We start from the raw sequence: 17944 nt of genomic DNA on the forward strand, positions 1-17944 counted from the left end.
TTCTAAGCATTGTTTCGTCTTGTTTGTCTATGATTATGGCCTTGTCGGTTTGGGAGATATGTTTCAGTTCAACTGAAACATATCCCCCAAATCGACAAAACCTGTTAACCCCTCCCCTGCCCCAGTTTCCACATAACTAAACCCTTGCCCTTCTCTCCTTCCCCCCCCCCCACAAAATGCACCCCTAAACACAATAATATATATATATTTATATATTATTAATACATAATCCGGGTTTCCAAATTTATTTTCCCACATCAAAACACACCTCCACGCTCCCGTCCTCCTTCCTCGACTCTCTCTTTATAAACAACCTTAAACAGGATCATGAAATTGGAAGACATCCTGGAATCAAAACAAGGTATGTACAAAATTTTTCCACCTCTTTTATTCTGCTATAATTGCCTTCTATACTCACCCATAATGCCCTAAAATATATATACCCCTTTGAGTAATAACAGCCAATGTATTTAAAATAAGGGACACTCCTAAACAAAAACAGGCTATAACAGCCGTTATTATAATAATGATGTTCATTAACTGTCTTATATTTCACTGGATTTCAAACCAGCACGTTATGTTTACATAACAATGAGTAAATGAAAAAATTCAAATTGTAATGGAAAAAAGATGTAAAGTCCTAATTTGGCACCCTCTAATTAAAAAAAAGAAGTATTACAGCTATGTAGAAGTTCATCTTAAGATAACTATCCCAAATTTTTGACAAATTAATACTACCATATTTGTTCAGGTTAGGAGAATTCTTTGTAGCCATGGCTGACTCTAAAAATAATCCTTCTGACTTCTAATTAGCAGTAAAAAAGCTAAATATTCTAATTAGCTTTTTTCTTCCATCTAATCCTGAGTGAAAGGGTGCCCAAAGCACGATTTCACAGTCCTGACTTGTCATAATAATGGGAGTGAACATATTTTTTTTATATTCTCTGAGGCATGTGTTAACAGATTTTCCTGTCTGCCCATAGTAGACCAAGTTACAGCCACACAAACTTCATACATTGCAGAATATGCTAGGGCATGGAGTTTATTTCTTAGTAGAGCAGATCAGAGTTGCTGATTTAACATGAAGTTTTAATGTGGTGCAAAGGCCATGTTTTATTAATACTTCGGCTATCTTTTCTGATGCACCTCACACAGGGAATAGTGCTGTTTTGTGTTAGAAGAGAGAGAGAGAAGTAATGGGGCTATGTAGTATTTTATCTATTTTGTAGGAATTGTAGCCATTGGAAAGAAAGTATAGCACAGATATTTAAGTTCTGTGGAAAGAGCTGTATCATTAGAACAAATTGATCTGGCTCAGTGTATAAGTGTTTTTAGAATACCATACTGTTGAGCTGGATGATGCAATTGTTTATGGGAATAGTGCTGTTTTGTGTTAGAAGAGAGAGAGAGAAGTAATGGGGCTATGTAGTATTTTATCTATTTTGTAGGAATTGTAGCCATTGGAAAGAAAGTATAGCACAGATATTTAAGTTCTGTGGAAAGAGCTGTATCATTAGAACAAATTGATCTGGCTCAGTGTATAAGTGTTTTTAGAATACCATACTGTTGAGCTGGATGATGCAATTGTTTATGTAGATATCTTCCTCTGTGTGTGTTGGCTTTCTATAAATAGAAAAGATAGTGAACCATCTGAAAGGCAGGTGAATGTGTCAAGAAAAGGCAAACATTGAATTTTGGGGTGTTGGTTGTTTAGATAGGTGAAAAAAGAATCCAAAGTGCCTTATCCATGGGACCAAATGACAAGCACATCAACTAAGTGCCACACCAGGGGCTTGTATATAGCTGTGGTAAGTATTTTGTTTTCAAAGTGTTAAATGTAAATGTTAGCGAGAGGGGAGAGAGAGAGAGAGAGAGAGAGAGGAACCCATAGCAGTACCATTAATCTCTTTGTAGATTTTTCTTCACCATGTAAAGAAACCTACATACATTGTAAATTTGAATAATTCAAAGATATCAAGTGGAATTTAGACAATTAAGAGACACTTAAGTGTCTATTAATTGCTAATTTACTATGGAATTAAATAAAGAAGTAACATCAAACTAACTATTATGCCTGAATTTTTAAGGATATTGTAAAATCTATCATGATATGTGACTATATAACTTATCATGTTCACCTTTACATGTTTTTCTAGGGAGATTGCACAAAGAAATGTCAATTTTTTTGTCTGTAATAATCTTGTATTTGTAATAATTTAACCATGAGCCTTTGTTAAAATAATGTGGAGCATGACGTCATTATGTAACATTGTTTAACTCATGTCCATATATGGCAATTTCAAAAGATGAAAATTATGACGTAATGGTAGGATGGCAAAATATGACCATATATGGAAGTTTTGAGAGATGCAACATGCATACAATGCAAGTCCAGGCATTTATAAGGTCAAACATAGAGGACTTTGTCTTACGGTTTTAACCTTCTCTTGCCTGAGTCTGCCGCCATGTGAGGTCAGTTGTCAGTAATTGAAAGAGGAGTGTCGCAAGTCTCGGGATTCTCAATCTTCACATACATGGGTCTGCTGCCATTGAGAATTATGTCAAATTCGGGATGTCTCGCTAGAAAGGAGCTGCATATTGCCGCCATGTTAAGGGTCCAAAAGGGCATAGAATAATCGATGACTCGGACAAAGAAGAAATTTGGCAGGAAATCAAGAACAAGCTAGCAGAAGGAAAGAATGACAAAAGGGAGCACTTTTGTGTGAACAAAAGATTCATATAAAAGGCAGTGCTGAATGAGAATTGTAAGCACTTTTGTAAGTGATAATTCCGAACAAGAATATACATCAAGTGTGCCTGTTTATGGGTACAATAAGATAACGTAAATTAATATGGAATTAAACTTACTCAAGGTATGCTTTATTGTCAATTTGTGTATATATGATTGGCAGGATATTCTACATTGTGAATTAGCTTTAAAGGAAAAAAATTAGAACTAAGTTTGAATTAAAAAGAATTGAAAATAACAAAGAATTAATGCTATTGTGTGTATATATATGTTAGTCAAACTGTGTAAATACTACCTTTTGATTTAATTAAATGGTTTGCAAATGACACACTGGACTGATTCTGTCAATGCACTATCCTGTAAACTTCGAACCTGCATAAGATTAAGTGATCAATAATCAAATCATGACTATTTAAAATGTAAAGATTAACATAAACGGTGAATGCTAACAAATTCTGCTTTGTCTTTAATTTAAAAATTTTATAATCTCACATTCAATACATAGTTTAACTGGTGCAGTCATAAAACAAAACAAATTTGTTAGACTATAGAACATGAGAATATAAGATCTAAAAGAAATAAATGGTGGCAGTCAACCATTTACAAAATTCACGAAGTTTAAGACAAAAAAGGACAATATGATTTTTAATTAATGGTTTGAAATGGACAATTTTTTTTTTTTTAAACAAAAGTCGAGTAGTCGCCAGTAAGGTCCTGATCACTACTGCCTGAATATAACAGCATATACTTATTTAGGAGTTCCTTTTTAATCTCATCTCAATAATACCAGTTATATTAACACAGTACTTTTCTAATTCTTCTAATCAGTACATAAAAATAGGGAACATTTTAAATTAAAATCTTACCTAGAATCCATAACAGCAAATTTCCAGTGAACCTTGAAATTGAATATCTAACACTGAACTTGAATTAAAAATCCAAAGAAGGGAGAAGTACATTAATTTCAAAAAAGAAAAGACCCAAAACATGAGAAGAGGACCAAACACAGGAGCATAAAAATATGAATTAAAATAAACTGAATCAGTAATTAAAATAAAAAGCCAAAAGGCCTTTACTTTGCTTCGAATTGCCTTCGCCGATAGTTTTTCAGCATTGAAACTCGTAGATCGTAGTTATCGATCTTAAGTTTCACTTACTGGCTATATAACAATATAGGATTCTTATCCATTTAAACTGAATCAGTGTTTTACACTAACTGCTGTTTCAACTGCTAAATTGTCATCGCATTAAGGATTTTCAACATGAGTATATGCTATGAATTATTTGGTTTCCTTCCTCATGATTGGCTTTTAAAGACTTGGGCACTATTATTCAAGTATTGAACAGATGAGAGGACATATGGTCTATGAAAGTATGTCTGATTTTTGAGTATGCAACCAGTGTTTTGAAAATCTAGATAATCAGTGTGAGGTTCTATAGCTGGTTCTCCAGAACTGATCTATCTCAATAATCTGTGTATAAATTTAACTGCCAAACCTGTTGTGATGCTGCCTATATTTAACCACTTTTTTAAGGAAGCATGCTTATTTTTCTGATCCAATTAAGAATCTCCATTCTAGATAATCAAAATCAACCCAAAAAGAAATCTAAAAAGATCTAACTTGCACTGGAATCTTGAAAATAAAAAAAGCTACAGAAATGTCTACAACATGCTATTCAAACTTGTTCCTCTAGTGACGACAGAATCCACAAATTTTTCATGTAACAATAACAGTCAAATGACTCATTGTAAAATATGAAAAGTGCTCCTACAGAAAATCCTTTCTGATGATGTAAGAATTAAAACAGGTTCCTATTATTATTCCACCTACACTTCTGTTTTCTTTCTCCCATCTTTAGATTTTTTTTTAACATTTTGACTCAATTTCAGAATTTTTACAAATGAATACTCTTACGAAACAAGTGTGCTTTCATTTTATAGGCTCTATGCATTCTTAACTTGATATAACTTGTTTCAAATGAAATTCATCATTAAACTCTGATATCCCTCTTTTGGAATATTTAATTAAAAATCCATGGTCAGATAACCAATTTCAGCATATAATGGAAATTTGCCACTGAATTCAAGGTAAGGTTTAATTAAAAATATATCTTAATCCAAAATAATTTCAGTTTAAGAACTAATTAAAGGCTAGGTATGAGATAATGATTGCTCATTATCTTATAAGGAAACTTTTGAAAGCTTAGCGATTTTCACATTTAGACGGAACCCAACCATCCACAACTTTAATGATCATTTAAGTTCTTACCTAAGAGGCAAAAGTACAAAGTAGCGTAAGAAGAATCCTAAACCCCACAAGATGGAGAGTCTTACACTGAAAAAGCAAATTTCTAAATTAATTTTCTTTTCAACATACATATCACAATATATTCTAAGAGAAAAAAAAAAGGCATGACTAGTATTAACATGATACTATCTAAAAGTAATTCAGCATGGGAAACTTGAAAGCAAACAACTAAGTACTATCCATGACTTTCAAATTCCTTTCAATTTTGCAGAATTTTTTCCCTCCTGGGTTATTTTAACCTTAGTTTTCTCCCAGTAGCCTGAGTGGTCAAGTGAACAGTGTGCCAGCTTTCCAGCCAACAGAATATATGTTTGAATCCTGCCATGGGCATGGCTGTTTGTGAATGTCTTTAGATAGGAAATGAATTTCTCTTACCTGAAGTCATTTGCCAACCAGTCACTGTGAGACCACTATCCAACTTACTGAAGTATTAAAAAATTCCACACTTAGTCTCCAGAGCAGGATTTCTGGATGATGTAAAAAAATAATACATATAAATTATTTTCTTGACCTCCATGGAGTCAAAATACTCATCATGGGAGGTCAATACAAAGTATATTATACCACTCCTCAAATTCATCCACCATCTACATTTTTACAATTCTCTCAGACAATGCATTCCATACTCCTACCACTCTCCATGCAAAAAAAACTTACTTCTTACCACTGAAAGTATTTTCATTTGGTTATACTATAAATTAAAGAAGCAAAGAAATTATATTCTTGGTTTAATCCTTTATCCAAATGAAAGCAAACAAAGTTGACACATGAAGTATCTTCAGGGCTCAGCTACTACACTATGGACAAAACATTAGAGATAGAGGTGTTGGGAAGTTGACACTGGTAGAGTGAAATGTACCCAAACTGAATGTAGATGGTAAATAGGCAGACATCAGGGCTTCCCAGCAGTGTATCACAATTGACAAACATGGGTAAATGTAGCGATCTCAGTGACTTTGATCATGAACGTATTATTGGCACAAGACAGATGGGTCATTCTATCACCCAAGTGGTAATAACCTATAACCTTAGGGTTCTCGAGGGTAACCATATCAAAGGTCTACTGCAAATATAAAATCAAGAGATGTACCAGCGCCCAGATAGTAAGTGGTGGCCAACCACATGCCACTGATGACTGGGATCAACATAGATTGGCCAGGCTGGTAAAGACCAACTGCAGGGCAAAGGCAGCACAAATCCAGTTTAAATATTGGAGATCTAAGCAGCATCAGCAAGCAAATGGTATGCCATACCTTGCATACCATGGGCTATGGGAGCAACCACCCTAAACATGTACCACTGTTGACAGCTTATCATTGGGCACTATGCCTTGCCTGGTGTCGGGAACAATAAAAACTGAACCTCTACAAAGTGGACCAGAGGCATGTAGTCTGATGAATCCAGTTCCATCAGATTCATGTATCTAGGATGAATGTCTAAGGTGCAGTTGTGGACAATGCCGCAACAGACATGGCTGGAATTAGCTCTGGCATCTGGTGGAGTCAATGCCTCGGAGAGCACAGGCTGATATTCGGTAGAGAAGGATCAACACACTATTAGGTAGGTGTCTCTAATGTTTTGTCCATTGAGTGTAGTGTACAGAGGCTAATGACTTCACATCAGTTTCCTTAGTATCCCAAAATGCAAAACACACATCCTTTTGGATATGTATAATGCTATGCATCATGGGAAATGCTACAACCCAGAAGAGATACCAAAGTCTGCAGTCATATTTCCCATATGCAAGTAGTGAAAAGGTATATCACCTTATTTTAAATTACTCTGGATCAGAGATATATGTTAAAACAGCATTATGGGAAGGGTCACTACACAGACTGGTTTCAACCTTTATTGTGATCTCATCAGTGGGAGTCAGACCCAGAAGGATACCAAGATTGACGTAATGCAGAAGTCATATTTCTCACCTATAAGTATGAAAAGGTGTACCACCTTATTAAATTTACTTTTTACCCTTTTACTCACCACTTCCATTTGCAACTTCCAGGATAGTCTCCTGTCCTTGTTCCTTCCCTTTATTCTATCATATGGAAAATCTCCTCAGTGTTAATCTGATGATAACTCTTCAAACACTTAAATGTCTCGATCATATCTCCACCTTTGTCTATCCACCAAACTCTGCAGTCATCATGATCTCAATCTATCCTCATAATCAACATTGCACAGGCCTTCTAATATCATTTTTGTTATCGCTCTTTGCACCTACTCCAAGGGTTTCTTCATCCCCCTTAAAATCCCAGTGACCAGATCTCAGCACAGAAATCAAGATGTGGTCTGATCAAAGCTTTATACAATAGGACCACTACCCTTTTATCTTTTCTGGTAAATATCCTTTAATATTGCAGCAATTCTCTGAAATGACTTCAAAATCTTTGCAATATGTCCTCTGAACTTTAGATTTATCTACAATCAACCTAAGATCCCTAGTTTTGTTCCAGAAAAACTCCACAAAGTGAGTTTGAAGCATCCCATCTGTGGATCCCAAATTTCAGAACCTTACATTCAGTTGCATTAAATTGACATCCACATTTATTTTAATAACCTTTCCAGCTTATTCAAATCCACTAAAAGAGCCAAAACATAGGACCGTTACTAATAACCTTCACATCACCTGCAAACAACTGAACATCTCTCCCTTGGTCTCATGAAAATATCATTGACAATGATTGGACAGTAATGGGACCAGTACTGAACCCTGGAGAACACCTGTAACCTTAATACTCCCTCATATACAACTCTGTGATATCAATCAGAAAGCCAGTTACCAATCCAAACCCATATGTTGCAACTTACAAATAAGTTGTCACGTAGCACCTGTCTTTTGTAAATTGTTTACATGCTTATGTAAAATCCAAAAAAATGACAGTGTATGCATCACCCTCATCTACTACTAAGACAACCATGTTACTAAAACAAGAGTGCTCTTTAACAAATTCATGCTGGACTATATAAATATTTTGCCATCAGCAGCCTAATTTTGTACATTATTTCTTATTCAATTTCTCCAAATTCTTAAGAATAACACAAGAAATACAAACATAGTTTGTTACTTCCATTCTACCACCACCACCTTTATGGAATGGCACTATCTTACCCTCCTTCCACTCTCCACAAACCTTTCCCATTGCAAAAAAAAAAAAAAAAAAAAGGCAAGTTAATGGCATGGTCTGTTCCACACATTCCCTTAAAATGTGCTGTGTCTAGTCCCACTGCCATACTGGCATTTAGTGTACTTAGCATTTGAAATAAATCCTCTTCATTCACTTCTAATACTTCACCACTCCTTTTCTTTCTAGGAATAAAGCCTGCTGAACCAGGATGGAACACTTTAAATAAGTGATCATTAAATAGATCAACTATGTCATCTGACTGGTCATCCAAGACCCATCTCCTTCCAGAAAGGTAATCCATCCACAATCAGTTTTCCTTCTACTCACAACAAAAAATCTCCTTGGAACTCTCCTTGAATTGCAGCCCTTACCTTTTCTCATATTCTAATTTTTCTCTCCTTACAATACATGTCACTTTCCTAGTCTGAGCTTTATATTCCTCATGCAACTGTTCTCACTTCTTTTTAGCTCACACTAGGAAAGTGACATGTATTGTAAGGAGAGAAAAATTAGAATATGAGAAAAGGTAAGGGCTGCAATTTAAGGAGAGTTCCAAGGAGATTTCTCGAGCGAAGAAGAAGATAGTGATTCATGTTACTATCTTCTTCACTCGAGGCATACAATCTGCCACTGCTGTCAACAACTTTCAAGTATCTCCCATGCACTACTGACCCCCTATTTCTTCAAATACTTTCATCATTGCACTGCTGCAAGCTGGTTTCCAAATATATGATAGTTGCCTGCTTTATAACTCCACATAAATTCTTTCTGCCTTGATACCTCTATATACCTATTCATTCTCCAAGTTAAGACTATTATTCTCACCAACTGAGGGAAGTTGGATATCTCAGTCACAATCAGATCCTCTGATGCTATGACCAAATCCCAACTCTTGATCCTTGTGTTCCCTCCACCACATATGCTGCCTAAGACAGTTTTCCCTCAAGAACAAAAATTCAGTTCCATTGGTGGTGGTGTATACTACCTGCTCTGCCCAATTTATATTGCTATAGTTGAAGTCCCCCATAAACTAATTTAAAGATCCATCTGAAAGCAAACAATAATAACAGCAACAAAAGATACGACTTTTCACAAATGGACAACAAATTTATGATGGACATTGAAGCAGAGCTCAAGAAACAAAAAAGCACACCTCAGAAACAAAGCATTGAATCACATTGGATACACCTAAAACAAACCATTGCAAAATCTGTAGCCAAAAACATCCCAATAAAAAAGAAGAATGGAAGTCCATGGATTGCAAAAGAAACCCTAGAACTAACTGGAAAAAGGAAACAAATTAAAAAACAACAGATTGGCAAAACCCAAATTACCTGAACCTGAATAAAGCTATTAAGAAATCTTATCAAAAAGATAAAAATAGCTATATCCAAAACATCTATAAAGAAATAGAAAGACACTCCAACTCTAATGAAACAGATTTATTCAAGAAGGTTAAGGATATAACCAAAAAATTCACACCAAAACTTAATTACAGAGGAAAACGGCAAGATCTTAAATGACACTAATGACATAGCCAGAAGATGGAAAGAATATTGTGCCGAGCTTTACAAGGACCCAGTTATTCAACAAGATGAAGGAGCTATGGAAAACATGGAACCGGAGATACTCAAAAGTGAAGTAGAACAAGCAATCAAAAAATTAAGGAATAACAAAGCCCCCAGGTCCTGATTCAATACCGGCTGAAATGCTGAAAAACCTTGGAGAGAATGCAGTCAACTGGATACATGATTTATGCAACAAAATCTGGAAGATGATCAAATGACTGGACTAGTTCCACCATTATCCCAATCTACAAGAAAGGCAATCGCAACAAATGTGAAAACTACTGCACCATTGCCCTTATCTCACATACCAGCAAGATTTTACTACACATTATTAAGGAAATATTACAAAGTTTTATAGACCATCAGATCTCAGAAGAACAAGCAGGATTCAGAAAAGGTCGAAGAATTAGAGATCATATATCTAACATCAGACAAATAATCGAAAAAGCAAGGGAATTCAACTTAAGCCTTTATCTATGCTTTATAGATTACTCCATGGCCTTTGACTGTATGAGATGAGATATTTTATGGGACATCATGCAAGAATCAGGAATACCAAACCATTTAATAACCCTCATAAAGAACTTATATCAACAAAATCAAGCAACAGTAAGAATTGAAAACTCAGTATCTCCAGCATTCCAATTTGAAAAAGGTTCAAGACAAGGATGCATACCCTCACCATTACTACTATTCAACCTTTACAGCAAAACTATAATGAAAAGATCTCTAGAAAACTGGAATGGTGACATTAAATTAGGTGGCCGAACAATCACTAACCTAGATACGCAGATGACACAGTGATAATAGCAACAAATGAACAGGCATTAAAATCCATCCTAAATCGATTAGAATGGGAAAGCTTAAGATATGGTTTACGAATAAATCAAGATAAAACCAATTCTCGACAATTTCAATTACCTTGGAGTGATAATAACAAAAAATAAGAGATAAGAAGAACGGCACTAGCTAAGAAAGCAATGACTAATTTAACTAAGATCTGGAAAGACAGGCACATCTCCAAAAAGACCAAAATTAAGCTTGTAGAAACCTTAGTTTATTCGATCTTTCTCTATGCTTCTGGAATCTTGGACAATGACAAAAGATGAAAGAAGACTTGAGGCGTTCGAGCTCTGGTGCTGGAGATTATTATTAGTGTCTTGGACAGAAAAACGAACAAACAAAAGTATCCTAGAAGAACTGAATATTCACAAGACTGATAAAAAAAATGACAAGAGAATAGTACAATATTTTGGACACATATGTAGAAGGGAAGGCAACTGCCTGGAAAAAATAATCATCCAAGGTAAATCATATGGGAAAAGAAAAAGAGGAAAACCACCTTACAGGTGGACTGACTAAATATCAAGAATCACTGGACTTAAACTAGAACAAGCAATAAGAGAAGCACATGAGAGAAAGAAATGGCAAAGCATCATCAGGAATGCTACAAGTCCTCAGACATGAAATCTGATAGAGAAAGTTGAAGTCCCTTCACTTTCCAAACTAATTTGGCTAAACATTTCCTGCCATCACAGTATATTCCCTAGTCTATAGTAGCCTACCACTAAATTTGTCTTATAAAGATCTCTCACACTATATACTCTCAAAGCCATTAGCATTATTTTCACTGAGATTCTCTATACTGAGAAGGCATATTTCACTTATGAGTAATTATTTCACCACTATATTTACCTTCCCTACCCTCCAAGATATGCTATACCCTTCAATTTCTTTCACTGTTAGAACATCATTCTCTGCTAACCAGGTTTCACTGATGCCAACTATCTTCGAAGAGACAGTCGATCAATGCTACAAACTTATTCTCTTTATTTCTAATGCTCCTAGCATTGGCAAAAAACAGTGCATTGCCAGTATTCTTATAGCAATTGTTACTCCCTTCATACACCACCAGCAATATAGCATACACCCTTTCATTTCTCATGCCACTATCTCTATGTTCTACCTTTACTATTCTATTTTCCCTGTCCCAACATACCTACTTGCCAAGAAAGAAATAGTCCCTTCAGATGCCTGTGTCCTTCTGCATTCAAATGAAATCCATCTCTTGCATACAGTTCTCTTCTAACTGCAAATGTGCTCCAGGCATCCAAATATTCCAGTCCTTTCTTCTACACATTCTCCTGATTATCTCATTCGTTATCATTACTCTTCTCCTCAACTCTGCATTATCATACCAGAGCAACACTCTCACTATCTTTCCTCAGACACGTTTCTGCTGCACTGTCCCTAACATCAACTTTAAATTTCGTGCAATACAATTCACTCTATCTCTCTGGTCATTTGCACCAACCATTACTATCATCTCCTCTACATATCTGCCCCTCCTTACAGCCATTGTCACACTTTCTATCATTCCACCCAGCAAGCCTCCTCTGATACTATTCTGCATGCCTAAGTCATTGAATCTCCATACATGATATTCAGACAGATTCATTCATTCATTCTGCTTCCAATCTCTCTCTTTCCTTTCCCTCCCATTTTGTCTCTTTCCTTTCATCTCTTTATCCCCTGCTTCCCCACACTCTACTTTCTCCAATTTCCCCATCTCTCTTTCTTCCTTGGTTCTCATGCCTTTCTCTGACACCTACTCTTGTTCTTGCACTAGCCAACTTCTCCAACCTGTTAATATTTTCATTCACTCTCCTGAACTCTGTCTTCATTCCTTCCATCTCCTTTCTCAGCAGTTCTATTTCTCTCTCTCATCTCACACACACATCCTGCTTTCAACTGATATTCATGCATACATTCATGGCTATCAAACACACCATCTCCCTCTGCCACACTGCCCAAGGTCAAATCCATATGTACATCTTATGTTCTCTTCATCCTCCAACAAACTGCTGGTATCCACAAACTGGCATTCACCAGCTTCTGAAGCACTATCTCTATTGCTGCTAAATCCCAAGAACAAAATGAAAAGTTATTTAAAAAAAAATTTGTAGTCCACCTATAGTACTAAATGTACTATGGGTTTAACAACCTCTTGTGTGGGAGTCTCATTAAAAAGCATACATTGTACTGAATAAGACACTGATTTCAACCAAATTATGCCCAAGAAATATTATACCAGAAGTCTGCATGCATGGTTAATTTGAATATTAATATTTGTTTGTAGTAGCAAATAACAAAGACAAAACTGGATTAACCAAGCAAACTGAAATGTCAAATGTAGTCAACTGGAGTCCCATCAAGGAAGCAGGATGAATTATTCAAGAGAAAGGCAAATGTTTATGTTTTGCATATACACCATGTCCATAGTAAGACATAAAATGGCCAATGAGAGAATAAGGTTTACAAGTGCGTTAAATACTGGCTCTGAGCATGTCTAAGTCTTTTCAAAAGATATTTAAATATTCAGTGTATTGCAAAGCAAATTGGATGAGAAATTGCTTTGCAGCTAAAACAGCAAGTATAAATTACATCTTTTTTTTTTTTTTTTGTATTCCCAGTTGTGCTTGGCATAGCTATGATCAGAGCTAGACAAATACACTTGTCCATGGCAAGCAGATTTAGCCAGCTGGTACATAATTGCAGACTACACAAAACAGAATATTTTTATTTGGAATATGTAAATTACTTGTAACTACTGATATGAAATTCTTGCAGGGTGTAACAAGAACAACTTCCTGTTCTAAGATAATGAACTACCAATGTTATATGTTGGGCTTGATGACCTCATGAAATTTATTCAGTCTTATACTACTAGGAAATGTAATGAATTAATTTTTCATGGATCGGCTATCTGTAGGCTTATAAAGGACTGAAAAACTGTAAAAGGTGCAAGACCACTGAAGTCTTGTTTTCCTTAATTCTAGTATGGCTTGGGATCCAACAAACCAAACATCCAAATGGCCTGTAAAGAACTCAGTAAATCATATGTATTTGGGTAGCAGTTCTCTTTTATGTGTCCAAGTGTAAACTATATGGTATACAGCTCAACAGTGTAGTTTATTGCATTCCAAGGGATAAACAGCAAAATATCCAACAGCAATATCTGTATAGCAGACTAAGTTTCCAAAATTTCAGGTCAGAGCATGAATTAAATCTCTGTATTCTGTATAATATTTTTAACAGCACAAATTTTAAATTCCCACTGCAGATTTTGTGTCTGGCTGCACATAAGAATAAAGGATGTTGTATAGACCAGGAAATTAGAGTTCTCAACTCTGCATGTTTGCTAACGATATACTGGTAGACTGATGAAGTAAGACTCACCAGAATATTTCATGTTGTTATGTTTTTGCTTGGATGTATTGAGCAAGGAATGGAGTTTAAATAGAGGAGTGAGGAGTGAAAGAAGTCTGATGTGATATATTTTATTTTAAGAACTTTGGCAAAATGGAACTGATATATGGTTGGGAGATGATTGGAAGAATATGATGCTCCCAAATCAGTGCAATTGTGTCCAGGTGCAATGACTGCAAGAAGAGAACTGATGGAGTTTGAAAATGGCATTGTGATAGGATGCCACATTACAGGCCTATCTGTTCAGCAAATTGTTGACAAATTGAGCCATCCCAAGTCAACAATCAGTGATACATACTGAAATGGAAGTGCAGGGAGCCAACTGCAAGCACTACCTGCAGTGGATGATCCACCACACTCACTAAACGTGACCATAAGATGCTACAAAGGATAATATGTAAAAACTGCCATTCATTAGCCGATACATTGAATGTGGCATCGATTGGAACACAAATCTGCACAAAAACATTCAGGACCGAGGCTCACAACATGAGTTTCCATGAAAGACTGCAATATGCAAGCCCCACATTATCTAAACCAACATGCAGCACTGTCTTCAGTGGTGCAAAGAGTGTGTAATGGGGGACGTGAAAGCTTGGAAACTCTGTTATGGAGTAACAAATCACACTACACCTACTGAGCTGATGGATGGGTGATGCTCAGGGAATGTTTCTTACTAGAGTGTGTAACCCCAACTATGAAATTCAGAGATGTCTGCGTGATAATATTGTCTTGTTTTTCCTGGTTTGGCCTTGGACAAACCTTTGTGGAACATTGAACTCTGAGAGGTATCTGAACATTCTGGACAAAGCAATGCTTCCTACTTTGTGGCATTTCTACAGAACTGATCATTATCTCTTTCACTAAGACAATGCACTGTGTCATAATGCTGTTGCTGTAACTGCGTGGTTTGTGGACATGAATGTCACCAATTCACTGGCCTCTACAGAGTCCTGATCTCAATCCTAATGAACATCTGTGGGATGAACTGGAATGTCTTCCCCACAGCAGTCCAGGACCTCATTTGTTGCCATGATTACAATTGTAATGGAAAAGAACTGACATAGCATTGCACACTCTAGGACTAGATATAACCTACAGCCATTTAGCTGAAGGTCTAGATCTGTGCTCATGCATAAACCCCCACTTTACTGTGCAGGCATTCAAAACCAAATCCAATGGAATAGGGTAGTCAATCCTTGTATTCTATATCTGTATGAGTATGTTCTTTTGGTCAGTTTGTTTTGATGGATAAAACACCCAAGTTATTCTTCAGAACTTTCTACTTCATTTATGAGACCTGCTAACTCATCATTTGATTGTAAACACTTCATAAAAGGTTCCTCATGTTATACAGGATTCAAATCTAGGTTTTTCCAACTAAAGGGCTCATCAAAACCAACTGAGCTAAGGAGGCTAAAAGTTGAGAGAAGTTATAATCTTCCAAATTTTGGAAAATTAATGCCATCGCACTTGTCGAGATTAGGAAAAGTGCTGCATTCCTGACTTCAAAAACAGTTTCTCACAATTGTAATGGTTTCCACATAGCACCACTCTATCTCCCATCTAATTTTGTGTGAAAAGGCATATAACAAGTGGTCTGCTGGTCCTGACTTTCCATAATGATAATATCTTATATATTTCTTATTCTTCAATTTTTCAAGACTAACAATTCTTCCTATCCACCAAAGTTTTAGGCACATGGCACTTTACACACTATTGGATGTGTTCAAGGAGAGTTTGTCCTTGAACAGTTTGATAAGGGTTACCAGTTTGACATGTAGTTTAAAAGTGGTACGAAGATTATATTTTATAGCACTAAGCTGTCTTTTCAGATGTAACATGGATAAAAAGGATGGGAAATTTAGTATTTTATAGATGTAACCATTGGCTAAAAATGTATAGCAAACTAATAACTCTGACACCTATAATCATTGTCAGTGTTTTAAGTATACCATATTGTTGGAATGGAAGTGAGTTTAAGTATCTGCCAATGTGTCTAGGTATGTATTTTCACACTGTACTGGCTACTAAGGGAAACTGGTACTAAAATATGCAGTAAAATGCAATTGAAGTTATTTCAAGCAATGTGCCTTGCTCCCAAATGTGGTTAGATATGAGTGACAAAGAATATCTACTATAACATACTATTAATTCTATGCTCACAAGTGAATCTAGTCTATCACAATTTATAACTTGAAAGAAATCTAGAAATTTGTAGAAATCCATCTACAATGGCTTCCACAAGAGTGTTAAATGCAAATCACATCATTTTCAAAAACAAAAATTGTTGATAGTTACATAACTCATACACATAGCTATCTCAATCTAATTGTTGAAGAATTAATTCCAAACACTGATCATATTTTGTGGTTAACATAAAAATGTGACTCAGTAATTCATGCATAACAATTTAGGCAACATCTGACTAATTCACCAGATCCTTTTCCTCCCCCCTCCCCATTGTAATGCAGTTATCAAAATAATCATAAAAATTATGGAGATTTTGAAATAAACTACTCGGCATTTCGACCTCCATATTGACATCATCAAGAATGTGCATGTGCGTGCGCGCACACACACACACACACGCACACACACAGAGAGAGAGAGAGACTACATAATGATTCGCTACAGTATGCTATAGCATTACTTTAATCAACTGTTCATCCTAGCCTGACATCTGCCTTAAAAGAAAACTGGCATATGTATATTTCTGGTCATTATATATGGAAGTGAAATGTAGACTGACTAAAAATTAACCAAGAGTTGAGAGCTACCCAGAATAAAATAGATCAGTGCTTAGTAATAAAATTCAAGATAGAAACTGTGATACTTTGGTCAAAGCTCAGAACAAGGTGAGAGACATTGTAGCAGCCATTATTAAAATATCCAAATAGCAATGGACAGGTCATATTGCAAGAAGAAACACTCAAAAGTGGAAAGTTGATATCTACACAGTATCCCAGAGATGGAAAGATAGCTACAGGAAGACCAAAGAGACAGTGGTGGGAGGATGATATTAAAGAGCTGGCTGGAACACAGTGCATACAAATGGTCAAGGCAGATCAGAATGTAGGACTTGGGGAAGGCCTTCACCAGGCCTGATTCTCTCAAGAATCAGCTCGACTCTTGCTGATTTCTATATCTGATATATGGTTATTTTGTGCTTGAAGATTGTTCTTTCATTATTTCACCAGATGTTATGTGGGCTGTAAAATGAGCCTTGAATATCCTTGGCACTCTTAGGTCAGACAATCATTCCTGTTGAGATTAGTGATGGATTAGCATCTTGCAGTCTTTTTTGAATTTTTCTTTGTACCACATGTTGGTATGATATAAAGAATAGGGTGCTATTCCAATCAATTCTGCATGTTGTAATGTGGAATTACTTGAGGGTCCAAAGACAAATGACTAGACTCTGGAGCATTGGTTATGAAGAGTGAGGGAATGCGGATTACAAAGTTTGGTGGATAGGAGGAAAAGAGGAGACATTATAGAGACCTTCAAGTTAGTTAAGTGATTCTACCAGATTAATACAATAGGAATTAGAAAAAGAGTGGACATTAAAATGAGAAGAACAAGAGCCCATCCCTGACAGTTGCATAAATATATGGTGAAGAAGAGTGTGAGGAGTAGATTTTTTATATGAAGAGCTGTTGATGAATGGAATACATTGCCAGAGTGCACTGTGAATGTAAATAATTTTGAAGTTCAATGTGATGCACCTGTTGCTATTTGAGTGGATCTCCCACAATGAGTATATTGACTCCACCGAGGTTAATGTGTAAAAAAAAAAAAAAAAAGCAGGAAGTTGGCAAGACGTACTGTGTGTGTGCACGTGCACATTTGGGGAGGGGGGGGGGTTGAACAGATGGTCAATGATAGAATGATATGAAAAATGAAGATATTACAAGAAAC

At 36.0% G+C, this 17944-nt stretch overlaps 1 protein-coding gene across 3 annotated transcripts in view; it reads right to left on the reverse strand.

Moving 5' to 3' along the window:
* Positions 1-17944, reverse strand: part of Gpat4 (Glycerol-3-phosphate acyltransferase 4) — a 470968-nt gene that overhangs the window by 317211 nt on the left and 135813 nt on the right. For all 3 annotated transcript variants that reach the window (XR_016548355.1, XM_090393085.1, XM_090393086.1), the window contains exon 6: positions 5020-5085. Coding sequence is in view for 2 of the 3 variants with exons in the window: in XM_090393085.1 (XP_090249211.1) it covers positions 5020-5085 (66 nt within the window). In the remaining variant the exon portion in view is untranslated. The remainder of the gene's footprint in view (positions 1-5019; positions 5086-17944) is intronic.

This window comes from Typopeltis vanoorti, chromosome 5, assembly GCF_054136105.1.
Source record: "Typopeltis vanoorti isolate ZY-2024b chromosome 5, IOZ_Tvanoo_1.0, whole genome shotgun sequence".
Lineage (NCBI taxonomy): Eukaryota > Metazoa > Arthropoda > Arachnida > Uropygi > Thelyphonidae > Typopeltis > Typopeltis vanoorti.